Below are 21,065 nucleotides of genomic sequence, written 5' to 3' on the forward strand. Positions count from 1 at the left end.
TTGTTCGGTCATACTTGCACTCTCATTTGTTGCCACGATAGCACCATGGCATTGAATCCTACATTGTACTGATGGAAACACACGTTTAGTCGGACTACACGCTATCGTCATCATGCTACATCAATTTAAGATAGGATAGTAATCATTGTTTTCAAGTCATCTGATCAATCAAGATTGGTCACGATTAATCGTCCAAGTCGGCCAGCCAAAATGACCGACAACTCGACCGACTTGAAAAAATGATAGTAATTACCATTGTTGTTGATCTTTGCAGACATATGGGGTTGTGTCCAATCATCCCCTTCCTCAGCGTCACTAATAGTATCCTCAGTCGCAGTAGCCATGTTCCTTGAAATGGATGCTTCAAATTGCTGGTTTCGACGGGCTAAGATAGCTTGTCTTTCACCACGTGGCACATGTTGTTTACGTCTTAATGGTCTAGTAGACATACGCAGTGAATCGGCATCCTCAGTCTGTGTTGAAGCTGGCAGGAACGGGTTACTGGCGATATCAGGAATAACCCAGTCGCAGGGGGTAACTGCGGATCCATCATGTTCAATTGCATCTGTTGTAGGGTGCACAACCTTAGGGGTATATGTTGGGGACTCCATGGCGATGGACTCCTGACTCAATGTGTCAGCCAACAGTGCTCTACGTTTTCTTATGTACTCTATCTTTGACCCTTTCCGCTTTGGTGTATTATTATACAACCTAAGGCGTTCACGCCTAAGCTCCCTCTCGGCTGGAGTTAAGTTTTTGTACCGCTCTCTAAAGTAGGCGGCCCTTCCCAAATTATGGTTAGGCGTGTTACCAATAGTTTCATGCACACCGCCTGGAATAAGGCATGTATACGTTAAACCGCCTGAAATCAACTGTTTTGCAAAATTAGTTGCGTGAACAGTCATGTACCTGGTGTCAGAAGGTCTCTCGTTGTGAAAACATCGTCTGACTTGAATGTCTCATTCCTATGCAACCAATCGCTATCATCATCTTGATTCACATTTGGAACTGCCAAATCAACAGTGGCAAAATGATTTTTCATGGCTGCAAATCTGTATTTATAAAACGATGGGTGAAAAAAATTTGTGATAGGTATACCCGCAATACCTTGTGTTGGAAAGTTTGTGAAATCAATTGTGATACACCCATCTGAAAGACTAACTGTGAAACACAATGAAAACCAAAATAAGATTAATAGACATTCACTAATCCACAAGAGGATCTATTAAAATAATTAGGAATTTAACTTTTTCATCACCTCTAGATGCCTCTGGTTGTATAGGAGGTCCTTTATTTCGTTGGCGTACTTCACGGCGTTTTATACTTTTCTCGTTTTTTTGTTCAACGGTCATCGCTGCATATCTTTCCCTTTCCCTTTGCCTCTTACGTTCCTTAGCATCGACATTTGGACCAAGCCTTTTCGATCCATTTTCATCAGCTACAATATAACCTTGTGTATTAGTGTTCCCCTAAATACTATGTTTCAAACGTTAATCGACACGCGTGTAAAAACCTTTACCTATAGTAATGGTGTTTGAGATGTTTGTCAATGGTGTGCGACCATCAGTATGTTCCATCTGATCTGTTTCTGTTGGTTCTCCGTTCTCCATAAAGAAACCCTATCATGGACATAGGAACTGGCTTAGTTAAGTTTTCACACAGTACTTGAGTAAGGGCTGATTTGGTGATCAGGGATCCTGAGGGGATCCATGGAGAGGAATTCTGCTTGCTATTCAAATAGCAAGGAGATTCCTCTCCCATGGATTTGAATAGCAAGGGAATTCCTTCCCCATTCGATATCATATTTGTATTTGTTTATAACATTTGAGGTTTCACATTTAGAAAACATATACTTAATTCTTATGAGATAATGAACACTTTAGGAGTCTTGAAGTCTACTTGCTTCAAATGGAAAATCAACAAGGTATGTATCAGGTTTTGGATATATAGTCTTGAAGTCTACTTGCTTCAAATGCAGCAGCGCGTGGAGGAAGTGGTCCCTCTTCTAGTCGCGGCCAAACAGCAGCAGCGCGTGGAGGAAGCGGTCGTGCTCGTCTTCGGTCCACTTCTCCCATCATCGACAACTCTTTGCGCAGTTGCAGACTTGCAGGTGCAGCAGCAAAGCAAGAGGGTTTGTGAGACAGAGCAGCTCGATCTGCTGGCAGTGGCACTGAGCAGCACTGGAGTTGCAAGGAGGGCGAGCAAGGATGGATGTGTTTTGTGTGCGCGGATTGAACGAGTGGTTCTTTGATGCACTAATGAGCTGATAGCTGGAGAATCAATGATATAATATTCAAGAATTTTCTTCCCATATAGAATGTTCCGAAGTACAAAATTACAATAACACTACAGCTTTCTTGGTTAAATTTGAAAGTTTTGTCATACTTGTTTTACGCTTTTCATAGAAGAATTACAAGCCCAAATGATTGGCTGCCTGTTAGAGTGTCTCATCAAGTTTATAATTTGGACTATTTTAGGAAGAAGGAAGGATAAGCGATGGAGGCTGGCAGACCGTCGGTGAGAAAAAGCGCCATGGAAGACCACAACAGGTTTGATTTCAGTCTTGCAAAGATCAGAAATGACATTTCTTTTTCGTTATTCTGTTTCCTCATTAAACGTATTTAAGCTCTCACTTTAGTTTTCAGGTCCTTTTACTTCTATTTTACTATTTATACAGACAAACAACCAACATTCAGGGGTACAAAGAAGTTGTTACCCAGCAGGATAAGCATGAAGAAATAGCTTTCGTTGATGAGATCGCTAGAACAGCGCCAATTAAGTACTTGCACCGGTACTTAGTGCAGAAGGGGGCTGTGCCTCAGGACTACGAGGACTTCAAGAGAATGCTGACATCCCTATGGTTTGATTTGTATGGAAGAGGTGGCAACTCTAGCTTCTCTTCTGCCTTTGAGCATGTGTTTGTTGGTGAGATCAAAGGACGGGGACAAGGGGAGAGTGAGGTATCGGGCTTCCATAACTGGATTCAGGCAAGTTCTCGTGTTGTTAATGAAATCTAATTTCCTCATTTGGACATTTCTAACAGGTATTCCGTGACTAATTTGCAGTTTTACCTGGAAGAAGACAAGGAAAATGTGGATTACCAAGGTTATATATTTCCAAGGCGTCGTGGTGAATCGGTGAGTATATTACTATGTAGCTAAGAATTGATGCAACGCTGCTGTGCATACGAATAATGTTAGCTAAAATGTTCTACCCTGGTCTTGGCAGCCTGATTCAGAGATACAGCTGCTGACTGTTCAGTTTGAGTGGCATGGCGTGCTGAAATCAGTATCCAGCACGTTGATTGGCGTCAGTCCTGAGTTTGAGGTTGCACTCTACACGTTGTGCTTTTTTGTTGGAGGGGAAGATAACCGTGTCGATATTGGCCCGTACAGTGTGAACGTCAAGTGCTACCGATTGGGGAACAACAAAATTGGATCAGCCTTTCCCATTGCAGAGAACTGATTATCTGGTGTTATGCTTCTGCAGGTTTCCAAATCTTCACTTTCTTTGTTTTATAATCAATTACGTGAAGTTAACACTGTACTGTTCATGGTCAGCTTGTTACTTGTGCATGAAAATGTACCATACTGTTCAATTTGTTGCTGCCATCTCCAATCATATTGCTACTTGCACTACTAAAAAGTTGATGACCGAGACTGAAGTTTTCATGATTTTGTTGTTGTGGATGTGGTGGTATACATACAACAACACAATGGCAATTGCAGTATGTGGTCTGTTAGTGTTAAAGATGCAACTTGTCGACTCTTCCCTCTTTGCTCATCTTTGAATGAGGAATCCAGAATATGAACCATCAAAAGCTATTTCTAAAGTTTTATTTTTAAGTGTTTCAATGAAGTTGTGTCGTTATGTTTGACCACACCAGTTTTATCTTTATTGTTGCCTTGCTGGTGACAGATCTGACCAAACCAGGTGTAGATACACGGTTGCACCCCATTTGTTTCTTGTAAGACAATTACTTTTACGTCCACATAAATCAATTGACACTCTAGTTGAATGGTGATAATTGTGTGTTCTGAAGCTTTCTTGTACTATCTGAACTCTGAATAATGCAGTCTGAAGCATGGAATGGATACAGAAAGCCACCATCAGAACAAAATTCATGACTATATCGCCAGCAAGGATGGTTCAATGGCAGCTGCTAATCCATCAAGTCAAAAAATACCATGTTTCTAGCTCTATTGTTTCTAGCTCTATTGTGCTGTCAACAAGGAATGGATTACAACAATGGTAGCTATATTGTTGGGATACAGAATGTCAAAAAATACCATGTTTCTAGATCAATGGATACAGAAGCCACCATCAGAACAAAATTCATGACTATATCGGTCGTCGATGCGATTCAGCCGATGTGCCTCTGGTATCCACAGGAGGAAGAAATAAGAAGGCCATTCTTGCAACTGCATTTGGAGTGATCATGGTGCCACAAGGAAAAGTAAATGAAAAGAAGCTCACGTATAGCTGATGATCAGCCAGGATATATAGCTGATGATCGTATTGAACCGTGAAGAGATGATGTGTTTCGCACAAAATATTTATTAATCATTTGCACGGTCAAAATTTTCACAAAATATCTCTTATTAAACCCATGTCATAGGTATTACAAACAAAATTCATAGACATACAAGTTTGCCTCATGTTGCTTTTGGTTGATCAATAACACTACGACACGTATTCTATCATTATAGAATCTCTCTACGCCTAAGCATAGTCCCAATTATTGCTCTTTGCGAATTTGTAGAATCTATCTACGCCTTTGTTCTTCAAGAAATGTAACAGCAAACTGACGGTTGTTCCGCGCCACCAAAGCCTTTTGAATTGCTGCAATGAATGCCACAATTAATCACATCTACACGTAGTTCATGATATAATGAGAACAATGACGATTTAAATGTAACTAATTTTTTAGAATATACTTACGTCCAAAATGATGGGTGTTGTGATGGAGCGGATTGAAGTGTATTGCGGTATGATCCGAAGATTCGAGGCACTCTAGAATTCACATTTAAATCTCTATTACGAATCATTATAAAGCAAAACTTAGCGACAGATGGTTTTGAAAGGCGTAAAGACATGTTGTACCTTGTCTTCTGAACCGTCTAAACATAGTCCCAATTATTATGCCATAATCCTCCTTAGCCAACGCCCAGCGGAGTGCATTTTTGTTTAGTAGGTCACCCCAAACTTTAATGATATGTAAATACCCCCTACAACATTGATTTTGGGTAAGAATATGTTAGTAATATTTAAATTTGAATATATATATACAATTAACGGATTATACCTAGCATCCATTATAACAATCTTTCTGAAAGGGCACCACATTGTGCGATGAATTGTATCCAAGTGGACTACAATAGCCATTATGTCTACAAAAATAACAATTTATAAATGGATTAATACTGAATTTTGTGTAAACGATATTTTAATAATATTAAGAGATCGATATATTCTTACCGACTAAAGTCCTGTTTGGCAACTCGGCAATATCATCAAGGTTCAAGAGTATTTGTTTTGGGAATGGCACCATTTGAATCGGAACAGTGTATGGCTCCACGATAGTTTGTTGGTCAAGACACAATTCCATGTGACCATTTAGATGACGAAAATTAAATTCACCCGGATGAAGACTGAACTTTACATTATGCATCTTGTAAACATGCTTTTCATGGAGCAAATTGTCGAAATGTTTGACTGTCTCATACATATATGTTATGGCCTCGATCTTGGCTCCCTAATAGTATTTTAGTAGGAGAAGAGGCGATGGTATGAAGAGCTTGTAACTTTGAAAATGAAACTTAGAGAATTGTTGGCTTACATTGATGTCAGATAAAATAAAATGTTGTCTATCACGAAAACATGGTTCAATCGGGAATTTAACTTCTACCCGAGCGACAATACTATATTTCCGCGGTAGCCCATAAAAATCTTCATCATGGTAGTCGTCGAACAACCTGAAGCTATATTAAACATACGACTAAATAACGGTCATAACTTTGATAGACAAATTATGTGTAATTATATTTATATATAATAACTTACATAGGCATCCGTTTTCTTTGGGCCGTTGCGGCTCTTTCACGGTTCAATACGATCGGTTCCATCAAAACCTTGCAGCCTTTAACATAAATGTAACACATGTCATACTTTCGCGGTTCAATATTATTTAAATAGTTGAAATGATTATGTATTTAGTGTGTATTGTGTAATAAGCGATCCTTTTACTTTATATTTTACTCGAAGGTATGTATGAGGCAGTTCGTATCTATGATTCGGTACAAGTATGTTATTTAAAAGGAGGGAGAGCAAGGATATATATATATATAATTGAGACCCCATAGGGATAGCTGTACAAATATGTGTGCACAAAAAAAATGAATTATTGTTCTGATTTATAGTACGGGGCAGTTCGTATCTATGATTCGGTACAAGTATGTTAATTTAAAGGAGGGAGAGCAAGTATATATATATAATTGAGACCCCATAGGGATAGCTGTACAAATATGTGTGCACAAAAAACATGAATTATTGTTCTGATTTATAGTACGGGGCAGTTCGTATTTATGATTCGGTACAAGTATGTTAATTTAAAGGAGGGAGAGCAAGGATATATAGCCTTAGACCCTATACAGATAGCTGCACAAATATGTGTGCACAAAAAAACATGAATTATTGTTCTGATTTATAGTAGTAGAGATTAGCATCAACCGATATATACCGGAAGAATGCATATAAACTTTATACCCCAATACAAACCACCAATACACATAAGCATACACAGCATTAACAACATTGTTTGTTAGGAAATTTCAACTGAAACATGATCGCAAAAATGTAACCAAAGTGGTATGGCAATTTACTAACATATCACAAGATATTAAAGAACATTTGCAGCAACAAATTTGCTTGAAAGCTTACCTTGGCCTGAGAAGATGCGGAAGCCGTCGATGTGTTGCAGCGAACCCCCGACGGTGTCCTGTTGTCCGGTCAGGGTAAACCAAACGCCTTATCCCTTCCTTCCTCCACACCCTGGCTAGCTGAAACAACAAACTTGATCCAACCAAATTTTGTTAGTATGTTGTCCGGTCCTGGGTTTAAGTTTTGTTAGTGTTAGGCAAACAAAATTGGCACACATACTTGTTTTTAAACCTACATGAAAAATAATACTTCTTTCTGTCAGAGAACAAGGTGGTGGAAGAAATGTCCAACCAAATTGGCTGTAGTCCTTGCTGTAGGGATAAGGCATTGTTCTGATTTGGGAGAGCTCCCCTAACAAAACAGCAAGGACTACAACCATTGCAGCAAAACAAGATATGAGATAAAAAAAGTTAAATTGCAAGGTGGAAGCAGATAATTGTATAACGCAAGATCATATTGGTCCTACACATTTTGTTAATTGAAAATGATATTGGTAGAACACATGTAAATTGTATCAGTAGGGATAAGGCATAACACAAGAAAAGTATACAGGAAAATATGAGTAGTTGTTCATCACAAGGTACCTTCGAATTTGCCGTTGAAGGTATAGTTCTCCAAGATCACGTGGGACTTCTTTATGCCAGAACCTATATATAATAAAAAAACAGCAATTGTTAATAAGGGCTGTAGCTATATGAGTTGCAGCAACAAATTTGCTTGAAAGCTTACCTTGGCCTGAGAAGATGCGGAAGCCGTCGATGCGTTGCAGCGAACCCCCGACGGTGTCCTGTTGTCCGGTCCGGGTAAACCAAACGCCTTATCCCTTCCTTCCTCCACACCCTGGCTAGCTGAAACAACAAACTTGATCCAACCAAATTTTGTTAGTATGTTGTCCGGTCCTGGGTTTAAGTTTTGTTAGTGTTAGGCAAACAAAATTGGTACACATACTTGTTTTTAAAGCTACATGAAAAATAATACTTCTTTCTGTCGGAGAACAAGGTGGTGGAAGAATTGTCCAACCAAATTGGCTGTAGTCATTGCTGTAGGGATAAGGCACTGTTCTGATTTGGGAGAGCTCCCCTAACAAAACAGCAAGGACTACAGCCATTGCAGCAAAACAAGATATGAGATAAAAAAACTTAAATTGCAAGGTGGAAGCAGATAATTGTATAACGCAAGATCATATTGGTCCTACACATTTTGTTAATTGAAAATGATATTGGTAGAACACATGTAAATTGTATCAGTAGGGATAAGGCATAACACAAGAAAACTATACATGAAAATATGAGTAGTTGTTAATCACAAGGTACCTTCGAATTTGTGGTTGAAGGTATAGTTCTCCAAGATCACGTGGGACTTCTTTATGCCAGAACCTATATATAATAAAAAAACAGCAATTGTTAATAAAGGCTGTAGCTATATGAGTTGGGTAGCAGGGCAGCAACCAAACACATGCCCCAACAACATACTATTCATATTTTAGTATGTGTGAACTGCAAGCATATTGAAACTACACTCAACCAAACACACGCCCCAACACTCAACTATTCATGTGACACTACAAGCACTAAAACTACACCATGTATTTACTATGAAATTTGGATTCTTCAGCAGTATTTGTTCAAGTCAGGACTCAATAGAGTCTAAAGCACAAAATTCAATAAACAGAAGAAGCACCATGGCATTGCAGCAACCAAACACACGCCCCAACAGCATGTCATGCGCAAAACTGAAGTGCAAGCAGAAACACATTTCAGTAGCAGTTAGAAACCATGAAACTGAAACAATTCCTTATTGCAAAGTTCAATCATCAGTTCAGCATCCTGACAACAGAATTCATGTAGCCTCATGCCCTCATATTGGTCCTACAACTGGTTACAATTGGAGTAATATGCAACTGGAGTAATATGCAACTGGTTACAACTGCAGCAACCAAATTCATGCAACTGGAGTAATATGCATTGTGTGCAGAAAACTGAAACACAATTCTGTAACATATCAAAGTCCTGACTGAAGGAGGTCTCCAGCATACCTTAAACAAGGCAGTTGGTAGAACACAAGCGATGAGCAAATATAAAAAACTATGATATTTTGCGCAATAACTGGTAGAACTGGTATTAAGAACTGGTAGAACACAAGAAAAGACACTGACCTTTTGCGCCGAGTGTCCTTAGCTTCCCGTCGCGCGCAGTGGATGGTCTACAGTCCACACAAGAACTGGTATGGCGTATGGATCGATTTGGGGGCTTATATTTTGGGCGGCAGTGGATGGCCCGAGAGATTTGGGGGCGACCGTGGAGGAGTGTGGCGGATCCGTGGGATTTGGGGGCGCAGGGCTACAACCTTCCATCCGCGTGACCGAGGCGTTGCTTGCGCGGCGGTTTTTGGGGATTTGGTGTCGCAGGATGAATGCCGCAGGATATCTGCCGCGCCATCAACGCATCCGCGGAGCTTTCCCTGGCGCGGACCGCAATCCATCAGCGGCGATGAATGCGCAACCTTCCATTGACGGCCAGCGGACTGCGGGCTCCCCGACCTTCCATCGACGGGCGAGGCGACCTTGCATTGACGCCTTACGGACTGCGGGCGAGGCGGGATTACGGGCGGGGAGGAATTGCGGGCGTAGGAGCCTACAGCGTGATGGCATGAGCGGCGGATTGACCGGCGGGGATGAATTGCGGGATCGGGGCACGGGGACTGCCGGCGCGGGAGTGTACAGCGCGATGGCAGAACCAAACTATGTGGACGCCTACAGTACACATATAGAGTAGTAGAGATTAAGCAAGCCCTAAAAATTAAAAAAAACAGCTGCCGGTCCCCGGACTTCGGCGTCAGCGCGCGATGGCCAAACCGGCGCCAGTGTAAATTGTGTAATCCTACACTAGCAGTCTAGCGCTACCAATTGGCACCTCCTGCTGCCGCGCCACCATGCTCTATGCTCACCTCCACCTTCGCCGCCCCTGCTCCCCGTTCGCCTACTGCCCCTACAGCAAGCTATCCGTTTCCATCCCAACCCTCAACCCTCTGCCACGCGGGCCGCTTTCTCGCCGCGCCTGCGCCTGCGCCCACCGGTACCTACGACACGTCGCGTCACCGGCGGATGAGGAAGAGGCTGGGTACGGGGAGGGCAGCGTGGAGGGTGATGATCTGGGACCCGCGTCAGCGGCGGCAGTGGCAGCGACCATCCGCCGGGCCTCCAGCGCGTCGCCCGTGCGGTTCAGGTGCGTGCTTGGAGAGGCAGTGGAGGAACCGCGCGGCGAGGAGGGCTTGGCCGACCCAAGCCCCGACTTTCGCCGGCTCTGTGCGGAGCAGCTTGAGATTTTCCGAGTGCTCATCTCCCGTGACGCCGTACTCTCTGTAAGCCTCGACTTATGGAGCTCGGATATTATTTTCTCTCTCTATCGAATACGCATGCGTATCATTATATTAAAAAGGACCAGATCTAATAATTAGTTGGCTAAAAATTGCTAGTAAAATTAGCTAGCTAACTATTTATTAATTTACTAAAGATAGCTAATAGCTAAATTATTAGCTAGTCTGTTTGAATATCTTTGGTTAATTTTAGCAGCTAAGTCTATTGCATTTAAAACCCTTTAAGGAGAAGAAAAAGGGCCCCAAAAATAAAACAGGACACACATCCAAAACACGCACGCTTAGACAAGGCACACCCGGGACACTAACAACCGCCGACCTAAAACCCCCTCACTCAACCGAGATCAAATAGAGTTTGCATATTCTTGGCACCTACCATGGACATGGACCAAAGGTGCAGTTCGCCAGTTCCTCCCTGAACCACTCCACTAGGATAGTCAGGGACAGGGAAGGGCGTGCTCCATAAAAAACACATCTGTTTCTATGTTTCCATAGACTCCAAGCTTCAAGGATGACAACACTATTAAATCCCTTTCTTATCCCTTTGTGGATTTTAGAGGAAGCTTCTCTCCACCAGTCATCAAAACAGACATCACTGCACTTGGGTAGTACATCAGTAAGGCCAATTGGGGAGAGGATAGTGTGCCAGAATTGTCCTGCAAAAACACAATTAGAGAGAATATGTTGCACTGTTTCATCATCTTGATCACAGAGGACACAACTCTCAGGGAAGTCAACCCCTCTCTTTTTTAGCATGTCAGCTGTCCAACACTAATTATTAATAGCAAGCCATATCTATATGTAGTTTAACTTGATAATGGCCGCCAACTACTGGAACCTTTTTAAAGAATGACCGGTGCATAATACATTGTATGAATTATGAAAGACCAAGGAGATATGATCAAATTTAGTTTGGAGTGCTAATGTGATAAAAAATCTGATCACATTTGATTTGGATTGCCCCTTAGTAACCAAGTACATGGGTTGATGGGGTTGAGGAACGGGAACGTGGTACGCTACTAAACAAGGATTTTAACACTGTAGGGATTAGGGACGAGATTTTTCCCGCGTTCCCAGAATGGAACAAACGTTCACAGGACGAGGAACGTGGCATAGTTCCATGTTTCCAGTTACTAAGGACCGCCAAACCAACCTTATTCTGCACAAACAAGGGAAAATGTGTATTGCCAGCTCCCCACAACTTTTATATCATGCGTTTTCTTGTTTGCTTTTTTCTATCTGCATCTTCTCTTGTTTTGAAAAGTCCCAATTCCATCCTTATGTAGATGGGGAAATTTGAACATTAAGAAACCAATCTCTAGAATCAAATAAACAACTCAATTTAATCTTATTCCTAAGTAACACAGCATATCCTTGGGCTGGCCGCTATGAGCACTAACAGGGCCAGAAACCATATCCTAGGATGGCCTGGGGCTGCTCTAATGAGCTGGATATGACGTCTAGTCATTATCGTTGGTCCATATTTGACCTTGTTTCTGCATCCATGATTAATATATACCTTTTCACTATGTATATTGAAGGTGTACGTGAGACCTGCTGGCAGTTATATTATGGATCAGCTGGAACTGCGCCGAGTTGCTTTATATCCTGGAATTAATAATCTTTCTGAAAAAGATACCCCTGTCCTAGTTTGTAATTTTTCTATATCTTCTGGACTACGAGCAGCAGAAGCTTTTCTAGTAAAACAACAGGTAATTATCCCGTTGTCTTTCCTGTAATAGTAGTGTAGTTATTAGCTATTACAGCCTCACTAGATTGCTTGTTTATAAATATTTTAGATTAAAATGCACTACTGGTTCCTAAACTTGTATTGTAGTGTTATGTCATCCCGGTCCCTAAATTCCCGAAGTGCACATTTAGTCCTAAACTTGTAGTGTTGTGTCATCTTGGTCCCTAAACTCTTAAAGTACACATACCGGTCCATATGATTTGTTTGGGTCTCACCATGGTCCAAACAGCTCTCATATCATTTGTGTGGTATGTTGAATTTGTGCTGATGTGGAACTGACAAGTCCATTTATCTTCTTCCTCATCCCTCTCCCTTCCTCCACAATGTAATTGGTGTTCCTTCCATGCTGCCGTTACCCCCTCCTCATCATGCCACCATTGTCACCAATACGTACCTAGAAGCTCTTTTTTGGAGTAGACAGTAGCGGCAGCAACAGCGATGAGGTGGAAGGGTGCAAGGTGACGGTGAGCGAGGTGGGAAGGGGCAGAGGTTGCAGCAAACTGTTTTGTGCAGAGAGGGGCTGTGTACAACAACGGGTATATGGTAGAGGGAGATGAGAGAGAGGGAGGGAGAGGAAGAAGGATGTAGACACATGTCAGCTCCATGTCAACACGCCAAGTCAGCAAGTGGAGTGGGTCAAAACCATTTTGACCTATGATGACACCAAGAACTAAGTTTACTGATCTAGATGACACAACCATACAAGTTTACAGACTGAGTTGTGCACAACTGGAGTATAGGGACCAGAATGATACAACTTTATAAGTTTAGGGACTTGAATACACACTTTGGAAGTTAAGGACCGGGATGACACAACGCTACAGGTTTAGGGACCGGTAGTGAATTTTATTCAATATTTTAATAATCTTTTACAGCAACTTCCCTACTCTCGTTTGAGATTGAACAGAAAAACATTCCCGTGACAAGGCTTGGGGGGATAGTGTATTGTTCTGTTGATGTTAACACCCCTCATATCCATAGTATGGAAAATGGGTTAGTGTAATCGAATTGGTGAGCATATCGTATATATGGTCGGACCACTAGTTCACTGTTCCAGGTGGTGATTCATATAAAAATCACAATTATAATTTTATGTAGTACAATATCTGAGTTAGATTTTTTTAGATAATGGAAACATAGTCCGACCTTGGCCTCAGACGAGGTTACGGCCATTTATTACAACTAAAGGCAGAATATTGCCTTGACCCATCATATGACCTCACCAAAGAACATCAAAGACTAAATCAAAGCTACTACAAAGTTAAACGCAACGAAGATCCCCATCCGAAATTACGAAAAAACTATAGTAGCACCATCTCCACATTACGACATGAAGACTTTATTAACTCTTGGTCCTCCCTCTTAAGCTGAAGCTATGCCCAGAAGTGGCACCAATAAGTTGCCATGAAGGTTACCTGCAAACATGATTTAGGAGAAGATTTATTGAAAACCACATCATTCCTACTTAACCAAATAGCCCAACAAATTGCAGATGCAACGGTTAGTAGTAAAAGACATGATCTGACCAGCAGCCCCCTCGCCCAGACCCCAAACAAATCATTAGCATCCCAAGGACGTCTCAACCATGTACTTATCTGTATCAAACGCCAAATGAAAGACTCATACGTACACTTGAAAAACTGGTGTTTTATTGTCTCTGGTATGCTACAAAAGCAACATGTCTTATTACCATTCCAATTCCTCCCAACCAAGTTATCCTTCGTTAAAGTTACAACCCTTTTGAGGTACCACATAAAAACTTTTATTCTCAAAGGTATCTTAAGTTTCCAAAGGTCCTTGTTATCCATTCCCACCCCATTGTTGAGAGTTGATTGAACAGTAAACAACCCATTAGTAGTCAAGTTCCATCTTAATGAATCCCTATTAGAATTCAAATTAGTATGTGTCTGTGTTTGGACTAGCGATCCTAACCAACTAGTGAAATGATGTCGCGTGCCCAGAATCTAGATGGTGTGCGAGTTGACACAAGCGATTTATCCTGGTTCGGGCAATGTGAGGCCCTACTTCCAGCAGAGGGGGGATGAAGCTTATATTACTTGCACCGAGGTGCTTGCATTAGGGATTACAAGCTGAGCGGGAGAGGGGAAGTCCCCAAGTCCCTAGAACTGATTGAGGCAAGTGCCAATACCGAAAGACAGGAGAAAATACCAAGTGTTCGCCTGCCCCCCCTTGGAGGAGTCATGACTGCCCTATTTATACACCTAGGGGATGTACGCTGTTGAGCCGGAGGCCGTCGCGCTACCAAGGGAGATGTCTTGGCGTCCTGAGTATGGTGGGCTTGGGATCCCTAATTTACAACACATGTGTTGGGCCCTTCAAGCCAAATGGCTTTGGCTTCAAAAAACAGATCGGGATAGGCCTTGGCATGGCTTGTCCATCCCCATTCAGCAGCATGTTAAAGACCTTTTTGCAGCATCTCTGATTTCTCATGTGGGAAATGGCTCTAATACCTTGTTCTGGACAGATAAGTGGCTTAATGGATGCTCCATCAGAGATCTTGCTTCAGAAGTGGTGTCCAAGGTGGCTAAGCGAGCTCTTACCTCTATGACAGTGGATCAGGCTCTTGAAAACAGGCAATGGATTGCACATATCAACCCCCCCTTTCCTTGATTGGAATTCAGCAATTTCTTTTCTTATGGGATACTTTAGGAGATGTGCAGCTTTCTCAGGAGGAAGACCGCCATGTTTGGAGACATGAGGCATCAGGGTTGTTCTCCCCTAAATCCTGCTACAAAGTCCTTTTATTAGGTTCTACTGTCTTTGAGCCTTGGAAGAGATTGTGGAAGACCTGGGCTCCTCCTAAATGCAAGTTTTTCCTTTGGTTGGCAATAAGGAACAAATGTTGGACAGCTGACAGATTACAGTTGAGGGGAATGCCACACCCAGATGTTTGCCCAATGTGTGATCAAGCCCAAGAGACAATTCAGCACCTCCTTACTGCGTGCATTTTTGCTCGGCAATTTTGGCATACAATTCTTGTTGCTATTGGCTTGGGGCATCTCACTCCCACTGCTGATGAGGAGAACTTTACAGGCTGGTGGGGAAAGGTGAGCCTTAGGGTTATCAAGACCAGGAAAAAAGGACTTAACTCTCTGATCATCCTGGGGGCTTGGTGCCTATGGCTCCAGAGAAACAGAGCAGTGTTTCATGGGGAGTCTCCTTCCTTGCCCAGGATTTTTAGGTGTTTCTCAGATGAGTGCGTTTGCTGGGTTTTAGCAGGAGCTAAGGAGATCAGTAGTATGGGCTTAGTTGCTGCCCTGGGCGAGGTCGGGTCTAGCTTCAGTGCTACTATGTAATTCCCTTCGGGATAATGTGGGTCTTTGGGAGATTTGCTCTGCAACATCTCCTCTTTTGTAATGTTTCCTTTCCTCTTTAATATATAAGATGTGCAGTTCTCCTTGGCGTTCTCAAAAAAAAAACACGACCCTGTACTTCGACTTGAATCTGTCGTTTCCCCACTGATAGCCGAGGCCGAGACCGAGGGGTTGGCCACACGCCCGAGCCCCCAGGGGAGGGGTCATCCATACCGTAGTGGTCGCAACAGGGCCTCGATATGGGTAAAAGTCTGCTTATGGGATGCGTCAACGCTCCTGTGTTGGATGACGTTGGGTGTCCTTTGCTGCAGATATCGAGGTCAGAGCCGAGCTCGGGCGAGTCAGAAGTCTTCCCAAGGCGATGGCCGAATTCTCCCTGACGTGCGCCACAGTTAACGGAGTGGCCGTCTGCGGGATTCGCGGTGGAGCAGGTAGCCAAGGCCTAGCTCGGGCGAGGCGGAGATGGTGCCCGAGGGCGAGCCCAGCGTCGGGCGAGGCGGAGTTTTGCGCCCAAGGGCCGGTCTGCTCTTCCGTAGTATTAGGTGTCCCATCCAGGGATGGCAGGCGACGTGTACGCACAGTGGCACATGCGTAATCATGCTATTGCGCCTGGATGTGATCGCTGGCTTGTTGCCGCTGTGCTCCCACGTCACTGTGCAGGGTAGGTATGCACATTTAATGCGGGTGTCCCCCGTTGTCCTTCGGGTGCGCATTGTCCTCTTCGTCTGAGACGGGCTCGGGCGAGACGGATATGGTGGTTCTAGGGCGAGGTGTCCTCGGGCGAGGCGGAGACGGGGGACCTGAGTTGTGAGAGGTTCGGGCGAGGCAGAGACTTGCCCGAGGCGGAGATTTTGGAGGGTCCTCGGGGAGGGGTCTCGGTTAGGATGACGCTTTTATGGGGAAGACCCCTGTTGTGGGCCTCGGGTGAGGAGGTGACCTGGTCTCTTGCCTTCGGGGGTTGCGCCTGGGCAAATAACCTTTCCTGAGCGCGTTTTAGGGGTATGATCCGGGTACCCCTAGTTATCACATCCGACAGTATGCGCCACTAGCGTCACTAGTTGAAACCATTGGACCCTCAACTGGTGTAACAATCCCCTACGAAAGGATATGTTTAAGGGCACCATGAAGACATAAGCAACAGTTGAATTCTTCTTCCTTGCTAGGTTATATAGAAGCTTCCTTGCTAGGTTATATAGAAGCGGGAATCGAAATTTTAACGTTCCCAACCCGACCCAATCATCCTCCCAAATACGCACTTGGGAGTTGGGACCATCATGTACCTGAAAGGTGATGGGCTATTGGCGCTCCTTTTCACTGTCCTCCCATGCCTTGAGCTCATTTCGAAGGGAACCATGTTATTTTTTTACTTGATCTCCATTCCCACGAGTCACATATCAGTCGAGAACAGCCTGTTCAACTAAGTTTTGACCAGTTTTTAATCTTCACTCACACTGTGCACATATTTTGGATGGACACGACTGGACCAGGGAGCAGTGTGAGGTTGTTTTGCTTACACATCCAGTTCAAAAACTGGGTATTAGGTGTCATAACGGTTTGTAGCAAAAATGATTGTTCTGGGTTGCTTTTACTCATTTATTTTTTATAATAATTATGTGGCATATAAACTGCAGATGGAAGTCATAAGAGAATTTGGGGCTATAGTTCTTCCAATGGTGAAACACCCCTTTGTTGTTGGGTTCCTTGTCGTAGAGCTTCCAGAATTACATGGTGGACGTGCTATGAACTCTTATACTGCTGATACTGAGTTACCACCTAACACATTTATGGATAAATCATCTGATGTAACTCCACATACTGCGTGGGATATTCAAACTTATGGTGATCAGGCAAAGGGTTATTCTCAGCTTGTTAATGAATGGAAGAATAGTGCCCTTATGATTTCTCGAACTCTGGCAATGGCTTATGTTATGGATCAGGTACTTTGTTCATTTTGGTCATATAATATTCAATGATTACTACTACTGATACATACAAGTTATAGTACTATCTCCATTTTCTTAATGAATGACAGCTTTGACTTTTCAGAATTACGTTTCACCATTCCTATTATCCAAAAAATTGCAACTATACAAAAATATAAGTCAGGTTTAAATACCATTAATGATGGAACAAGTCACAACAAAATAAATGATACTTGTATAATTTTTCTTTGAACATGAAAATTAGTCAATCATCGTGTCCAAAGTCAACGGTGTGTCGGTGTCATAAATTTAGTAATAGAGGTAGTACTTATGTATGTTAAGTTTCGATAAAAACATACAAATAACCATTCTATGGACCCCCAAAGACTTATGAACTCATGTAATTGAAACAGGGAAGTGGCTACCAGTGTTTTTAATAAATAACAAACAGACCATTTTACACTCTGTAGCTGCAAAGCGATACTTGTTCTTGTTATGTGGTTTGTTTTACCATAACGGAAAACAAGTAGTTTGCTAATTTGCAGTGCAGTTATAATTTGTCGCCTTCTTTATATCATGGACATACATCAGATGTCCATTTCTATTCACATAATCATCTGTTTTCATCAGATTTGCTCTGTTGATAAACTAAGGTATTGAGGGTGTTTCTAATCATGATTACTTGTCTTCATATCCTTAAACATGCAAGAAGTCTTATTGTTTAATTGAGAGCTCACCATTCTATGCAGAAAGCATATCTGCTTCAACAAACTTCCTGGCAAAATAATGTTAGAATGAGTGGCTTAGTGGAACAGGTAATTTTCCTATCATAAAAAAGTATTGATTGAAAAATTGCATAGATATTTATCCTTGAAAAATCATTTGCAGATTTGGGGCCCCCTCTCTAGCATTCGTGCTCTTGCAAAGATGTTATCCTTTCACACAAAGAGAAGTGAGGTCTCTAAAATTAGTTTTCTTTAAGCTGTCCCTTCTTACGAAAGGCATTTTTTTGGTGCCTTGCATTGCATGTATTTGTATAGTTAATCTAATATTGTCTTGCTTTGTAGATCCCCTATGATATTATTGAAGATATGCTCACCCAAGGTGATCACATGAAAGATGCTCTGCAACAAATTCAAGATGCTGTATATCTGACTAAGGTGTCATTTAAAGTTTTGATTTTTTAGCAAAATTGTGTGGTTCTAATATCTCCCTATGCCCCCCTTGTATGTGTGCACGTGTGTGTGTGTGAGAGAGAGAGACAAAACATAAATAATTTAGTATAATCTATAATGATTTGATATACAGTTTGTGCTGTCCTATTGACTAGAGCTCTCCTAAAAGAAACATTAAGGGGTGTTGTGCTGAACACATCTGCTACATAGATATCCCAATATCTTCTTACAATTGTAAAGTCCCTCGATTTATAGCTCTTCATATATTGTGATCGTCTATATTTATCTGAAGGCTACATGGTATCTTTGATTTCTCTCTCCCTGCATTCCCTATCCTGATAAATTATCCTTATCTGAACAGGCAAACATAGTTAGAAGCAATGAGGAGACTTTAAAGACAATTCAGAGATCACCACATCCTTCAAGAACTTTATCAGATTATAAATCAGTACCTGGGAATGATTCACAGAAGTTGGATCCAGTTTTAGCCCTGAGTTCTGATGGGTATGACATGGTGATGCCTATGCCACCTCTATGGCTGGCACCTCTTCAACACCAATATGATAGGTAATACTTTTCTTTGTTATGTCCTGCTAGGATGTTTCTGAGTTCTTTATTCTGCTTTACCTTTTATTTTAATTATATTGCTCGTATTGAAGTAGTTATTTAAGTTTTCATTCACCTCAGCTTTGTTTTGCTGTGTGAAGTAGGATAGTAACGATAAATGTAGATTAAATACGTACATTCATTGCATTGTTCCCCTCCTTCCCCGCGTTATCAAATTTATATTTTTCATAGTAAATTGCACTGCAAATTCCTTTAACTTATGAGGTGGGTGCAAGCAAGTTTTTGAGCTTGTAAACTAGAACATATTCTCACAAGCTTGTAAGTTGTTCAAATATGTCTAAACGAGGTGTTGGGGGCATTGAACATACATCTACTATTGTTGTCAGTGTTCACGCGTAAGAATGTGAGTAACCACTGTCCACTGTGCATGTCGCATACTACTGCAACAGACAAGGAAAACTTCACCACAACCATGTTGATTGCAATTTCCTTTTTACATGATTAGCTAAACGTGCCAAGTACATGTCCATCCAGTCCCACTTATCCCTCAACTGATCATCTTCCAGAAAAAATATCGATAGCATACTTGGACACGGTCAAGTCAAAAGCCAATCAACATAATTTAAGAAAACATTGCCCTGAAGGAAGACTTGGTTACTGTTGAGCACCAAAAATGTCCTAGCGGATGGTCCGGCCCTGAGGCCAGACGGTCCGTGGTTCAGACTGTCCGCCGTAGCGGCGCGGACCATCCGCGCGTGCGCAAAATCAGTTAGGGTTCCGGGTTTCTTGCGGGATTTGTTAGCTAAACCTGCGGGATTAACTCGAAAACCGACTTGTAACGGCTCAAAACCTCCCCCTTTTATATAGATGAAGGGCTACGTCCGATTAAACCCCCACAATCGATCCAATCAACTCTACTTATCGTTTTTACCTTATGCATTAGGAATAGCTCTAGTTTAGCCCTAGTTTAGTCTTCCTCTACCTCGAACCTTCACCTCTCTTCGGCGACTAGAGGCGTCTTGGGTTGCCTGCCAACACCAAGACACACCCTAGGATCTCTCCTCCCCGACGGGGTCCCTTCCGGGAGGCGAGATCTAGGTCTGCTTCGAAGAAGACGACCCTCTGCGCCACCGCGGAACATTCGAGTCCCAGACGCGGACCGTCCGGACGTAAGGAGCCGCTTCTGCGCCTAGGTCGCGGACCGTCCGGCCCTGTGCGACAGACCATCTGCTCCTACGCAGAGAGCACCGTTAGGCGGTTCGTTCCAGTGTTTGGCGTCCAGATCGACGCCAACACACTTATTTGGCGACGCCAACACACTTTTTTTGGCGACGCCAACACACTTTTTTGGCGTCCAGATCGACGCCAACACACTTTTTTTTGACGCCAACACACCGTTAGGCGGTTCGTTCCAGTGTTAGGCGGTAGAAGCATACACGACCATGTAGGCCAGTTCCTAGTACACCTAGGCGAATTGGACGATGGGGAAGTCTTCCGTGTTCGTTTTTTTCTTTATCCCTTACTGGTACCACTTTGCATGGTACGTCGCCCTGCCTCCTAATTCCATTAATTTCTGGAATGATTTAGAGAGTAAATTTTATGAGCATTTCTTTTTCAGGGAATATGAATTAGGGTTGGTTGATTTTGCCTCAGTCCGACACGGACGAGAAGAATCGGTTAATGATTATAACTGGAGGAGGACACTAGAAACCAATGCTTTCGAATCCATGTCGCAGACAAAAAGCTAGCAGGGCTGTCTTTTAATGGGTTGCTATCCTACTTAAGAGACAAATTAGATGGGTTAATGATTATAACTAGAGGAGGACACTAGAAACCAATGCTTTCGAATCCATGTCGCAGACAAAAAGCTAGCGGCGCTGTCTTTTGATGGGTTGCTATCCTACTTAAGAGACAAATTAGATGGCACTCAGCTCTTTTCAATAGCTCAACTACATCAGCAGGCTTTGGCCTGTGAAAGCCGATATAAAGAGACATCAAAATC

The 21,065-nt window shown here is 42.6% G+C and overlaps 2 protein-coding genes across 2 annotated transcripts in view; both read left to right on the forward strand.

The window, feature by feature from the left end:
• The first annotated feature begins 1,972 nt into the window (after window positions 1-1,972).
• On the forward strand, window positions 1,973-3,645 carry LOC103634259 (poly(U)-specific endoribonuclease-B). The gene is made up of 4 exons (XM_020541705.1): window positions 1,973-2,220; window positions 2,678-2,987; window positions 3,066-3,137; window positions 3,229-3,645. Exons 1-4 carry the CDS (start codon window positions 1,973-1,975, stop codon window positions 3,463-3,465), a joined length of 867 nt encoding a protein of 288 aa, XP_020397294.1. The 3' UTR covers window positions 3,466-3,645.
• A 6,188-nt stretch (window positions 3,646-9,833) lies between these two features.
• Window positions 9,834-21,065, forward strand: part of LOC100281717 (uncharacterized) — a 30,119-nt gene continuing 18,887 nt past the window's right edge. The window contains exons 1-7 of the mRNA NM_001154637.1: window positions 9,834-10,299; window positions 11,856-12,026; window positions 17,031-17,336; window positions 18,071-18,136; window positions 18,210-18,278; window positions 18,389-18,481; window positions 18,858-19,063. Coding sequence (NP_001148109.1) covers window positions 9,871-10,299; window positions 11,856-12,026; window positions 17,031-17,336; window positions 18,071-18,136; window positions 18,210-18,278; window positions 18,389-18,481; window positions 18,858-19,063 — 1,340 coding nt within the window. The 5' untranslated portion in view covers window positions 9,834-9,870. The remainder of the gene's footprint in view (window positions 10,300-11,855; window positions 12,027-17,030; window positions 17,337-18,070; window positions 18,137-18,209; window positions 18,279-18,388; window positions 18,482-18,857; window positions 19,064-21,065) is intronic.

Source organism: Zea mays, chromosome 7 (assembly GCF_902167145.1).
Source record: "Zea mays cultivar B73 chromosome 7, Zm-B73-REFERENCE-NAM-5.0, whole genome shotgun sequence".
In the NCBI taxonomy this organism is placed as follows: Eukaryota; Viridiplantae; Streptophyta; class Magnoliopsida; order Poales; family Poaceae; genus Zea; species Zea mays.